Source organism: Monomorium pharaonis, chromosome 11, assembly GCF_013373865.1.
Source record: "Monomorium pharaonis isolate MP-MQ-018 chromosome 11, ASM1337386v2, whole genome shotgun sequence".
In the NCBI taxonomy this organism is placed as follows: Eukaryota; Metazoa; Arthropoda; class Insecta; order Hymenoptera; family Formicidae; genus Monomorium; species Monomorium pharaonis.
The window spans coordinates 16,564,091-16,577,278 of NC_050477.1; the positions used below are offsets into that span (position 1 = coordinate 16,564,091).

Here is a 13,188-nt window from a genome sequence, read left to right on the forward strand (position 1 = left end):
GGATGCGAGACGCGCGCATTCACGAAGGTTTGACGATAGGAGGACAACGCGACAACGCGAGCGAGCGAGCGAGCGAGCAATCGAGCAAGGGACGAGGACGGGAACGGGAACGGGAACGAGGGGCAGAAACAAACGGCGCGGCGTGCGCGGACAATATTTCTCCGGCCGACATAGACCTGGTTCCGTAAGTAGGTCATCCCCCGCCACAGGTCGCGCAACCTCCTTCTCGCCGTCCCCCCTCCCACCGGGGTACCTTCGACCGCCCGCGTCCGCCTCCTCCTCCTCTCCTCTCCTCTCCTCTCCTCTCCTCTCCTCTCCTCTCCTCTCCGCCACGCCACGCCGCGCCGCGGCGACCGCGTGCTATTCGCCCCTCTTTCCCGCCGTACGGCACCTCCAGACCGTCGCTCCGCTCCGCTCCGCGCCGCGCCGTCGGATACCTGGCCGCGCGCGCGGTGGCATGCGCTGCTGAATCACTTTCACTTATGCCGTGCGCTGTGTTGGTTATACTCGGCGCGGGCGCGCGCGCGCGCGCTCGCGCGCGTCTCGCTCGCTCCGCTCGTTAACTCGTTCGCTCGCTCGCTCGCTCGCTCACTCGCGTCTCCTCCTCCTTCTCGTCGGCTCCTCTCGCGGCGTCTCGCCGCTGCCCGTCGGTAAAGGGACACGCGCGCCTTCTCTCCTCTATACCCACCGAAACGCCAAAGGAGCCTGTCAGTAGTGCGCGCCTCGGCACCGTTCTCTCCCTCCGTGTGGCACAGTTTCGCTCAATTTTCCGACCGTCCGTGATCGTTGTCGTCGTGGTAAATATCGTCCGTTTCTCGTTGTCAACGACGGGTTTTCGGAAGTGCGCGATCGTCCGTGCGTTATTATCGTGAGAGAGGAAGAGAGACGAGAGTAATCGCGCGCGGCGTGAGAGAAGCCGATAGCCGGAGCAATAGTAGCAACAGCAACAGCAGCAGGAACGTGTCGTCGTCACTATCATCATCGTCATCATCATCATCATCATCATTATCGTCGTCCGAACAACCGCGCGTCGCAGGGGAAACGACGTAAACGGTCGTCGTGGTCGTCGTAGTCGTGGTCGTGGTCGTTGACGACGTTGTTACCACCGCGCGCTCGCAGCGATACGTCACGTATGCCGTGTCTCGCAAAGGCGGCCTCCCCGGCGCGGCGGTCTCCTCTACCTACCTACTCCATGTGCCGACGGTAGGGCAGCGGAGGGGAGGGGGCGGGCCCTTCGGGAAAGCAACCGAGCCGAGAGGACAACTAGTCGTACGCAGATAGGCGAGCTGTTGAGTCGCTGAGCGGTCTGCTCCTTCGGTGCTCCCTCGTTGCTCACTCGCCGGTATTATTAGTCATCGGCGCGCGAATTATACACAGTGAGTGCGCTCGCGCGGTAATACAATCACGTTGCACAGCGTCGTCGTCGTGTCGCGTGTGCGTGCGTGCGTTTGTTGACAGTGCGTCCGTCTGCCAGCCCAACTTCGGCCCTCGTGGTATACGCCGGACGGAATAGACGTCGTCTTGTTCTACGTCTGACTTGTGTGTTCATCCGCATCGTGGTGCGCGCCGATAAGAGCAGTCGGAGGACAGAGGAAAGGAAAACGGCGTCTCGAAAGGGGGCACCTCGGTTTCGGTGCTCCGCGCGTTTCGACGTGTGACGAATGTTAAAATCGCGCACGAGCTCACCCGACCGATCGCTATCATGTTTCGGACGTAGTCCCGTAGTCGACCGACGACTTCGCCGCGGTCTGCACCGTGTATGTACGTTTGGTGGTGCGCGATGGTTTCTCCTCTTTCCTCCCAGGTAAACCTCTGTCGTAACTCGTGACAGAAAGAAACAAGGGAGCGTGACTGGTGATCAATATTATTCCTATTCGTACGACGGGCAACCAAAATATCGAGTGCGTACGTGTGTGCGTGTGTGTGTGTGCGCGCGCGCGCGCGCGTGTGTGTCTGTGTGTGTGTTTTCCTCTCGTCCTCGTCTTCTTCGACGTTGTCGTTACCGCGTCAACGTTGTCACGTCGAACAGGGTGTGTGCGTGCACCAGGTTTCGTTTCGCGAAACGTTAAGATCGCGAGCGATGTCCCGCAAACGTGACGAACCGAACGGAACAGACGGACATGGGGATATAGACAGATACACCCGCAGATACATATAAATGTAACATATTGACAGCGGGCACTCGCGCGTCGTCCAAGAGAGAAACAAATATTCGGTAAATAAATTTGTGGAAGAGAGACGAAGGAAAGCGCGCGCGAGAGAGAGAGAGAGAGAGAGAGAGAGAGAGACGGGACAAACGAATCGGAGGAACTAGTCGCATCCGAGAGGGGACGGGGACGAGGGGGGGCCTGAGTAGTGGCCCGTCGTCGTTTCATATATGTGCCGATACGCGAGCACGTCCGCCGTCCGTCGTGTGGTGCGTCCTCTCGCGCATGGGTGATATGTTATTGGAGATGGAGCAGCATTCGGGCCTGATATCCCTGAACATGTCGCCGTTCCACCTGAGCCCGCAGGGCAGCCCGCAAGCCACCGCCGGGCAGCAACCCCCGCAGCAACAGCCGCAGCAGCCGCACTACGTCGGCTCGTCGGCGGTTTACAGCAGTTGCGCGCAAAACTCGCCATCGTCCATGTGCCATCAGCAGTCCCAATCTCAGCAACACATGTCCGCCGCTCACAATCAGCAGCCGGCACAGTCGCAGGGTATGTCGAGTTTCGAGGCTGCCTTCTTCGACTCCCCTCTCGACGATCATCGAGTCCTGTGTCCCATGTGCGGCCACAAGAATCGGATAACGGACATGTCCGGTTATCAGGCGTGCGGTGTCCTCACGTGCGAAAGCTGCAAGCACTTTTTCAAACGCAACGGCTCCCCGTGCAGCAGTAAAAAGGTTTACACGTGTCTCTTTTCTCAAACGGGTGGCAACGGCGGCGGCGGCGGCGGTGGCGGCAGTGGTGGCGGTGGCAATAGTAGCAACGGGGGTGGCGGCGGCGGTGGCGGTAGTAATTGCGGCGCGTCTTCGGGACTCGAGATCTGCACCAATAAGAAGGTGTACACATGTCTGTTCCCGCCAACAGGAGCCGGAAGCGGTAACGGAGCTTGCGGCGGTGGTAACGGCAGTGGCACGTCCAATAATCTAGAAGGTAACGGCGGTGGCTACTCCGGCAACGGTGGCGGTGGCAACGGCAGCAGCGGCACTGCCGCCGGAGGAGGTGGTGGTCCAGGCACGGCCAACGCCACGGTCAGCGGTGGACCGGCCGTCGCGGGAAGTGGCAACGTCGCCGCCGCCGGTGGGGTCCCGACCGGCGGCGGCGGCGGCGGCAGCGGCGGCGGTGGTGGTGGTGGTGGTGGTGGTGGCGGCGTCGGCGGCAGCGGCGGCGGTACCCTCTGCCATCCTGGACTGGGCCAGGTCGGCGTTGTCACCGGCTCGATACCCTGCCCGTCCGACTTCCCGGACACCAAGGACATCGTCATCGAAGAGCTGTGCCCCGTGTGTGGCGACAAGGTGTCCGGTTATCACTACGGTTTACTCACGTGCGAGTCCTGCAAAGGATTCTTCAAGCGTACCGTCCAGAACAAGAAGGTCTATACGTGCGTCGCCGAGAGGTCCTGTCACATCGACAAGACACAGCGGAAACGGTGTCCCTACTGCCGCTTTCAAAAGTGCCTCGAGGTCGGCATGAAGCTCGAAGGTGAGTCCTTTTCCAATCATTTTCTACCATTATTATGGTTGTATTATTATTAGGAAATAAGAAAAGACCAAGTATCGCCAAGATTAAGGTTCTTCTTCGACGCTTTCCGACTCCCGTGAGCGAGTACGACGTCGACAAATATTTTGTTTACATTCGCTGCCTGTTTATTCGCTCGCTTGGCGTATATATTCATTTTTCTGTATAGAAATGCCAACTGATAAGAATAAAGGTGATCTCGAGGAAATAAAAAAAAACTTCCGTACATATTAAAAATATGTGATGTAATTGTACTAGATTGTAATTGGATTGCAGTAGGGGAAAAAGTAAATAATGGAACGATGAAATTAGGGGCAATAAATATCATACTTGTACATAATATATATACTTTGAAGATATAGACAAAATTATTTACACTACTTGACATTTTTAGCGATTTGCATTTCTAATGTGTTAGTGATAAGCGTCGTTCTACCCACGATGTATAATTAGCGAAATATCTATGAGTAATATCTTTGAGTTGTTACACCAAATATATTTGGTATAATTAGAATCAGAGACGTAAAATCAGAATTATCGCCAAAAATATATAGACGAGTTTTGTGTATAAAAAGCAACTGTGGGAGAAAAATTCAATTCGCGACAGGAAAAAAGTAGAAAAAAGATAAACTTTTTTTCTTTATTTTAAGAAAAGAGCAATTTTGATTTTACGAACAGAAAGTGCTGAAAAGAACCAATTAAATAGCGATCGTACATTGAAAAATATCAATTTTGCCGCTAAGAAAACGAATTACTTAATTTCGTTTTTTTTTTCTTTTAGCAATCTTTTAATTTTGTGTTCTTTATTAAAGATAACTTTAACAAAGAATTTTTTCTTTAATAATTGTCCTTAAAGTATGTACACAAAATTGAGAAAAACTTATCGTATACTAAAAACAAAAAGTTTTATTACAGCTCTTTCGAGAAAATCATAAAATTATATAAAAATCAGATAGAATAATAAAAAAAGATTTTTTGTTTTAACTTAATATTTTTGATTAAAGCATTAAATTATTACGATTTAAAATATATATTTTGAATAAATTTAATACTTATCTTTTGATATTTTACAGATATATAAACTTTCGAAGTATTTGAAAAGTAATATCTACTTAATTCAAATAATGAGTGCTACATATTTTTCTATGGGTACACAGAAATGTTGTATATTTTAAGTTTTTATAAATATTAATTATTTCATATAAATAATGAGTGTATATTAATATTATCAAGAAATAATTCTTTGTAAAAATAACCGTTATCTTAAAAGAAGAAAGTTGTGTAATCGCTTTTCCTAGCATGAAAATGATATTTTTCTATGCGTGTGAGAACCAATTATAATATTAACAAAATATCTGTATAATACTGAAAGATATCTAGAGGTAAACAAATCAAAACTTCTCAAAACTGAATCGATTTATTTATTTATCACACGAGAAGTAAATATAGCTTTATAATTCTTTATGCAGATTATATCTTACGAGATTTTATCGGCAGGTATCTGTGATAAAAAATAATTTTATTATGTTTTACGTGTAGTTAAAGGAACTTTAGATTGATTTACGTGAAATACACAATAAATATTTTAATTTTCTAATTTTCATGTCTAACGCATAATAAAAGACTGTATTGCGAAAAAAGAATGATAACGACATTAATTTTCCGATCAGTAAATTGATATTCGATAATAGCGTAACATGCCTTACATACAACTAATAATATGCTAATAATAGCATATACAATACGCATCAATATTCGACTATTCCTGTAAAAAAATTTCTGTAATCGGAAGGTCTCAATCTAGAGAATGTTCAGTGTGAATCTATGCACCTACTCGTATATTAAATTCCGTATACAAGTGCACTGAATGTTCAAGTATAAGTTTTCTTTTTTTCGCCGCTATAAAAAAGTACGCGCGCGCGCGCGCGTGTGTGTGTGTGTGTGTGTGTGTGTGTGTGTATGAATATCCAATTCCGCAGTATGTAATCGCGCGTAATGCATCGATCGCATCGCGTCGTCATTTTAATAATTTCTCATTTTATTTTCACCAGACGCGTGAGCCACATTTTCCCGCCAATAGTGATCCGGTGTTACCGGCGTTATTATCATGTTTTATGTTATCTCTTGTCGAATATCTCCGCGCGTGCGCGCGCGCTCGCTCGTGCCGCTAACCGCGCACGTCAAAAACCATTTACGTGTCGTCGTCGTCGTCGTCGTCGGTCGGTCTCGGTCCTTGTCAACGTAACGCTCGGTCGTTTCCGCACCACGCTCGTACGAACTTAACCTTATTACACATTGTGGAAACAATTAACCGAGTCTTACAGCGTGCTGCTCCCTTTCGCCGTTTTTGAAGCTCGGAAATGCGCGCTCGACGCGCAAGCGATGGCACGTCGTACGTACGTACGTATTGTACCTCTTATAATCGCGAATCGATCGCACGCGCGCGCCTCTTCCTCGGCGATGTTCGAGTTGGAGCGGAGAAGCGGTCGTTACTACACGTTGCCGGACAAACGAAATTACGTCACGGCGCGCCACTAGTAACACAATTACGCGCCATTATCTACGCGCTTATGTTCGACCTCGTTTAAACTCCTATGTTAACAGTTTCTTTTTAATTAGCGGGCTTTGTTAACTTTGGTAGCGTATAGGCAATATATATAAATTATGCCGTAATAATTTTATCTATGCAAGGAAATGTTCTACGAGACTCTCTTTCGTCTTGAAATTGAATTATTAATTGGTGAGCTCTACTACTTGGAATAATTTTGTCGTTACGCTCAAAGGACGTACAACTGGCCTCTGTGAAACGTTGGCCAAACATGAGCAACAATTTCTTTGAATAAATTTAAAAAAAAAAAGACGGAAGATCCGAAAACGATGGACAAGTTTTAAAATATTAAATATAAAGATTGTAATAAGGTCATATAAATCGAATTTATTACATATTAATGCAGTTTTTAAAAATTATATTGACCGTCGTGGAGGAATTTTTTAAATATTAACGAGGGGATGACCAGATAGTGGGGTCGAAACGTTTATAATAAAATTGTTTTTCAATAAATTGTTTACCAAGATTTAGCAAACATACTATGTGATTTACGTGCTTTTTTAATTTAATTATGTTATAATTTCTCATTATGCCTTTATTTAAATTAAAAAAAGTTTTAGTACAAAATTAGTACAATATCGGTCACGCATAGATACGAATGTGCGCGCGTTATACGACGTACAATAAAATTAAATTGAATCAAGTTATAAACAGGCTAGTTGGATCGATGCTCCAATTTCGGTGCTTTCCGCCGTTCGCGATTACGTCGCATTCGTCAATATACACGGGGCATTCAGAAGTACCGTCGAGAAACAGAGTTTGGTCTTAGCATCTAATGCAATCCGAGTAACTGGGTCTAGGCCCTCAAGGCCCAACGATTAAGCGAATCTCGAAACAGCGTCTGTGTTGCAATTGCCGTCTTTGCACACCGTTTTCCACGGCGCGCGGCGGCGCGTTCCTACGACCGGCAAACCGAGGGAGAGATTGCTTAACGCGGAAAGTTTCCAGAGTGCTTGCGAATGTTTACGAAAGGAAGGGGGATTTCTTTTACTCGCGTTGCGACTTGCGACTCTCTTACCGAGTTTACGAAGAAATGGAAAAAAGAATTTTCTGTGCCCCGAAAAAAGGAACCGTACGGAAAAAGTGCGTGTAAAATGCGTTCCGATAACATGCGGCACGCGGAAAAACGAGAGTAGTGCGGCCTATCTGCAAAACGTAATTAAGTTGAATTGTGAGTAAAAGAGAGAGAGGATGGAGGAGGGGGGGAGGTATCGATAAGATCGTGAATTTGATAATTCTACACGAAGTGTATCATTAAGTAATAATGTTCGTCATAATCGCGGCTGAACACTGCCATTTCGTCGTTGTAAAGTATAAGGAGCACAAAGTAACAGTCATTGTCTGCACTTTTCCTTCTGTCGTTTTGTCGTTATATGACGTTTTCGACTCGTTTCACTATCTCGCGTTGCTTTGGCGTTAACAATTCATTCTTACACGGAATAAACGATTTTTTATTAAGTATCTAAATTTTTTTTAGCGACACAACTAAAAATAATTTTCTTGAACCATCAAAATGATTATGAAGAATGTTTAAGCGTGATGAGCAATGCTGTAAAAGGTTTTGACATTCCATATGTAACTATAGGCATCCTATATAATTGTTTTGAGTTAGTTTAACACAATCATTTTCAGAAATCTGTATCCAGCCGAATTTTTAAATGGTTCAGCAAAATCGTGTCTTTTCGTGTATGTATTCATCGCCGAAAGTGGCATTGTTTAATGCTGTTCGATCAATCGTCGCGATTTGAAATCTTGTTTCGAACACACTTTCTCGAATAATTTGTGGTTTGCGATTCCCTCTGTCCACCCGATTTATCTGTCGCTTTATTATACGAAAGAAAGAAACGCAATGAGGCGCGAAAGGAGTCGACGAGCGCACTTGTGGTAATCGTGCGATAACACCTGTCAAAGATCTGCGGCAGCTTGCAAGTTTTCAACGACGCGTGAATAAAACTCGTTTGCTATAAAACAAGCAGTTCCACGCTTATGGCTTTGTAAACGATTTAAAAACTATTTCGCCAGCAACGTAAACCCGTCGGACAAAATACTTTCGTGATATTTCCAGGCCGCATTAAGAGAAATATTTTCAACATTTTTTTGTTAATAATTTTATTTATTTGGTACTCCTAGAAATTAGTTAATGTATGGCATGTTAATTTTTTTAAAATAAATATATTTTGATAAAAAAGCCATTTACTAATTTATATATAAGCGGTATAAGCCGAAAAAATATTTCAGCCTATTAAGTAAACTAATTGTTTATTAAATGTACAATTGATTTTGGTCATCTCAATGTGATAAAAAATCAGTTACCTCCAATGTCAAATAAATAAAAATTACGCATCTCTGTTTAATTCAATTTGATGATGAAAAATTTTATTCGCATAATAAAAATGCATTTAATTGTTGCGGTTGTGATTAGAATTCACATAGTTGGGATTAATGCTACACTTACAACTTGCTCGTGTACACACGTCGAAAGTTCTCAAGTATGTAGCGACGAGCTAGGATGAAATTCCTCGTTCCCGATATTATTCAATGTGTCGCGAAATGCAGCACGGTTTTACGCAATTTACAAGCACAGTCATATGTATGCGCAATAAAGTGTCAACGCTCAGGTTTCAGTTTTGCAGGTTCGAATAATTTGCGACGATTAAGTAAATGAACTTATCTATTTTCATATTGATGACAATATCGTTTTACTTTTCGTCCAATAATTTTTATACATACATGTATATCCGCGTGCAGATCCTCCAATTCGTATCTGTCGAGCTATTTAAATCTTTTTGAATTTCAGTAACGAATAATCTTTGTCGATTACGCAAAAAAAAAATCCGGAGAAAATACGTGCCTTACAATATGTATTTATTATGAATGCATAATGCACGCTTCGTGTTTTGATGAAACCGGCATTGAATATATTGAACCGTAGTAGAATATATTTCAGCACGTGTGCGAATGTGTGCGCAACTAATATTGTGATAAGCTTAACTTAACGCGCGACGAGGCAGACGTAGGCTCTCCTTATCAAAATTACGTTCAAATAGCGACGACGCGACGTAAAGAAAAAGAAAAGTTTTGCTTTTGACAGAGCGAGTGCAAAACACATGGTTTCACGTGGTTAGCTTTAAAGTGTTACTCATATTTTTTTCCATTTTATGTTAATTTTTTTCGATTCTTTTTCTACTTTATAAGTTGTAAAATGTTGGAATAATTAAACCAGCACTATTTTAATGTAAACAGAATTCTTATTAAATACTATTTTTAACTGTCAAATTTTTAATAGCATAAACTGTATTAAATTTTAATTAGAAACATTTGGGTAAAAATTTATAGTAGCATTTTGGAGTTAAATAATTTCACTCAAAAGAACGCTAAATTCAAGAAATATCGAATTTTAGAAACTTATAGATTTATTCAATGTTACGATAGAACATCACACGGAGAGAATTTTCTCTCAAAAATTACCCTGAAAATCGTGGTAATTGTGAGACAACGTAAATCTTTTTACCATACTTTTAATAAAATTTACTAAAATTTAGTAAAATTTTAATAAAATTTGGCAAAGTTTTAATAAATTTTATTAGAAGTATAGTAAAATTTACAAAATTTTAGTAAATTTTGTCAAAAGTATAGTAAAATTCTTCAAGGTTTACGTTGTCCTACAATTACCACGATTTTCAGGGTAATTTTTAAGAGAAAATTCTTTCCGTGCACCTATAATGTTACAATACAATGCAAAGACTATAAATAGGATATCTAACAGAAATAATAGCAATAAAATTACTGTAAAATCGCTCCTATTTCTTCCTCGTTAGATTGATTACTCATCTTAAAAGAATCGGTTATTTTCTCTTTTTTCTCTCTCTTGCTGTCCCTCCTTTCTCTCACTTTTTTATAAAAAAAAATTGCCGATTGTTTCTGCCAGCAATATTCTTTAACGTTACAATATATTATATTATTATAGTTACTTTCATTATTACCTGAGTAATTTCGGTATAACTACTCATATTCAAAACGATAATAATTATCTGTATAAATATACATCGATATGCACAATGCCGGAAGAGAGGCATGCGTAATCAAGTACGCACGTTAAGAAATTATACCATTTTTATCGCGGGAAGTCTTAAAACCGGGATAGTATTTCACTTGGTATTTCATGAATATCGTTCGCAGCCACGGGATCGCCTTCCGTACCCGTGCGACGTGCGCAACACGTTCGAATAAGACTCGTTAATCTTTTGGTAGTGTAATAAGCGTATATATGCACACACACACACACACACACACACACACACACACACACACACACACACACACACACACACACACACACACAAAATATACGGACAGCAAATTTAGCTCTTATCGGAGATCGGTATGAAGGGCAAAAACTGTAATTTCCGTTCGCGACTCGACAAGAAAAAGAATAAAGTTTTCTTCCGTTTAAGTCGCCGAGTTCGTCTCTTGCGACGAAGCTGTTGTTACGAAATGTTATTGCGTTATCAACACACCGGTAGAATGAGACCCCATCGGGCACTCGCGAATCTAGAATCTTTTCTTTGTTTACGATTGGCTGTCACGTGCAAAGAGAACCCCATCATAGTCGGAGTAGTTACTAGGTGCACGTGCATGTCGAGACGCAGCCGGGAACATGTCGCGATTTCGCTCGGTGGCAACAATTTTATTCCCTGGTTCGTACTAACGTGTCTATATATAGAAGACGAGGAGGTCGAAACTTCCTTAGGCTCGGCGCGCGTTCATGAGAACTTTTTAACCTTGGCTCCCGATACAAAAAAAATTCAAATGTAAGCTTGAGAGAGACCTTTGCACATCAGATTTTGATTTCGAACAAAAAGTTTTCTTTTTTTTTCGCTTTAAGAGAAAAGTGCTTTAACTGATCCCCAGTTGACAAATTCTTCGTTGTGACAAGATATACGATAACTCATTGTTGCATCTTACACTTTGCCTCGACTTTTCTTAGCTATTTAATTATATTACGTTTATAAAAACGTTTGTATATATGTGTGTGCGATGTGTAACTATAAATATCTGTGGATTGACAAAGTCTAAATGATTGTGCGAATTAATCGTTTCTGCGAATCTGAATCGAAATGATTGTAAGTAAATAAGTAATTATAAAAAATGCTTGCTACGCGCCGTCTCCTAAACGCAAACAAAATATAGCAAGTTTTTCGACAAAAAAAAAAAAAAACTTTAACTTACTTCCTTCCGTTGATGTTTTAAATTTAAAATATTAAAATTTCCTACAGTCTCTATATAACAGATCAAACATTATCAACAAAAGTTTCATAAAAGCTTTATGATTTTATGTAAACGTATAGATAATAAAAACGAAGACGCTTATAAATCAGTATTTCTAGCAATGTATTTAATTTTTTTGAGGATACACATTTTGGTTTTTTAATCTAAATTTTGAGAATAACGAAACACAAAATTATCTTCCTTATGTTTTACCTGGCAAGTAAAAAGATATTTTTAGATGTTCCTCGCTACTTGAAGCTATATTTTCTAATATATATTTCCCTCTTTGTAAAACATCATATGTTGCCGGAAATGGATATAACAATAGACAAAAGACACCGATTTTTGACATTAATGTATCACGTTTGAAACCAGTTTTTCTCAATATATTAGCTTCACTTTCCGGAAAAGAAGATTCCTTCGGCTTCTATGACGGCTACGGAACAAAGGCAGTTTATCACGTCAGCGTATTTATTTATTAGAATTTGGGCTCGCAATCACTCGCCTCACGCGGTCCGCATTGCGCAATTAGGTTGTAGAAATTTGAGGTAGGACGCGCTTTCTTACATGTCTACGTAATGCCTGTGAGTGAAAGCCTTTCGGTTAAATCCGGCGGTTACTATTAGAGCGTCGAAATATATTTTCTCTGACGAACATCAACAACGTGTAGAGACATAATAAATTACAGACGTACTTTTAATTCTTTTAATATAAACGCTCGTGAATACTTAAAAATACTTGCGAAATAATTCTTTACAAATTCGTTGCAATTTAAATAATCTACAAAAATATAAAACTGTCAGGGCTTGACACTTTGCTTGATAACCGTGAAATGTAAAATTTTTCGATTCTATGTACTCAAAATTCCGGACATCCATTGTTCGTTGGAACCCCGTTACGCGAACAAGGACATCCTTTATTAGAGTATTTTTTGGATAAATAGGAAATTATATCGTAAATAGGGAAATTATTTATTTCACTTTGACGCTTTGGATGACTTTAGAAGCTTTGGGTGGTTAACAAAGTGATTTAAATTATTTTTTTTATCTGAAATTTATTTGATCTATACTTTCTTCTCTGCGAGAAGAAAAGTTTCTGTTAAAATTGAACCCGTTAAAAAGATTTTTTGTTTTTAATAATAAATTTTAGATGAAATTTTGAGGATCTCTCTGAAGCGCGTGAATGAAATTACGCATAATCTGTATTAATCCTTTTTGCTGCGGAGGTTTCGTGTCCCACGAACTTAAGGCATTTTAAAAGAGCGACGGGTCTTAATGAATGTTAATAAGTATGGAGGGTTGAAGGAACGAGCTCGCGCCTTGCCTCGTCATTTTGTGCGTACGAGTATTCGTCGCAAGCGCGTAAAAGAAACGTCGTCGTTGTCGTCGTCGTCGTCGTTGTCGCCGCTAATTTCGCTTATCAGATGGAATCTGCACATAGGTGCACCGGCCTTTTATTTATAACCGCGCGGATCTCGCACCTCGCAATGGCACGATCGGTCGCTCGCTCGTGACGCATCGAAACCAGTTTGGTGAATACAAAAACGGTTCTTTTTCATCATCGAACCGCGAGTATCTTCTACATTTCTG

General features: G+C 41.9%; 1 protein-coding gene across 2 annotated transcripts in view; it reads left to right on the forward strand.

The window, feature by feature from the left end:
* Window positions 1-728: 728 nt before the first annotated feature.
* The window catches only part of LOC105839134 (nuclear hormone receptor FTZ-F1), a 31,558-nt gene continuing 19,098 nt past the window's right edge, over window positions 729-13,188 (forward strand). Inside the window, exon 1 of one of the 2 annotated variants that reach the window (XM_036293901.1) lies at window positions 729-3,687. In XM_036293901.1, the coding sequence (XP_036149794.1) occupies window positions 2,433-3,687 (1,255 nt within the window). In that variant the 5' untranslated portion in view covers window positions 729-2,432. The remainder of the gene's footprint in view (window positions 3,688-13,188) is intronic. The other variant, XM_036293900.1, reaches the window with a different exon arrangement.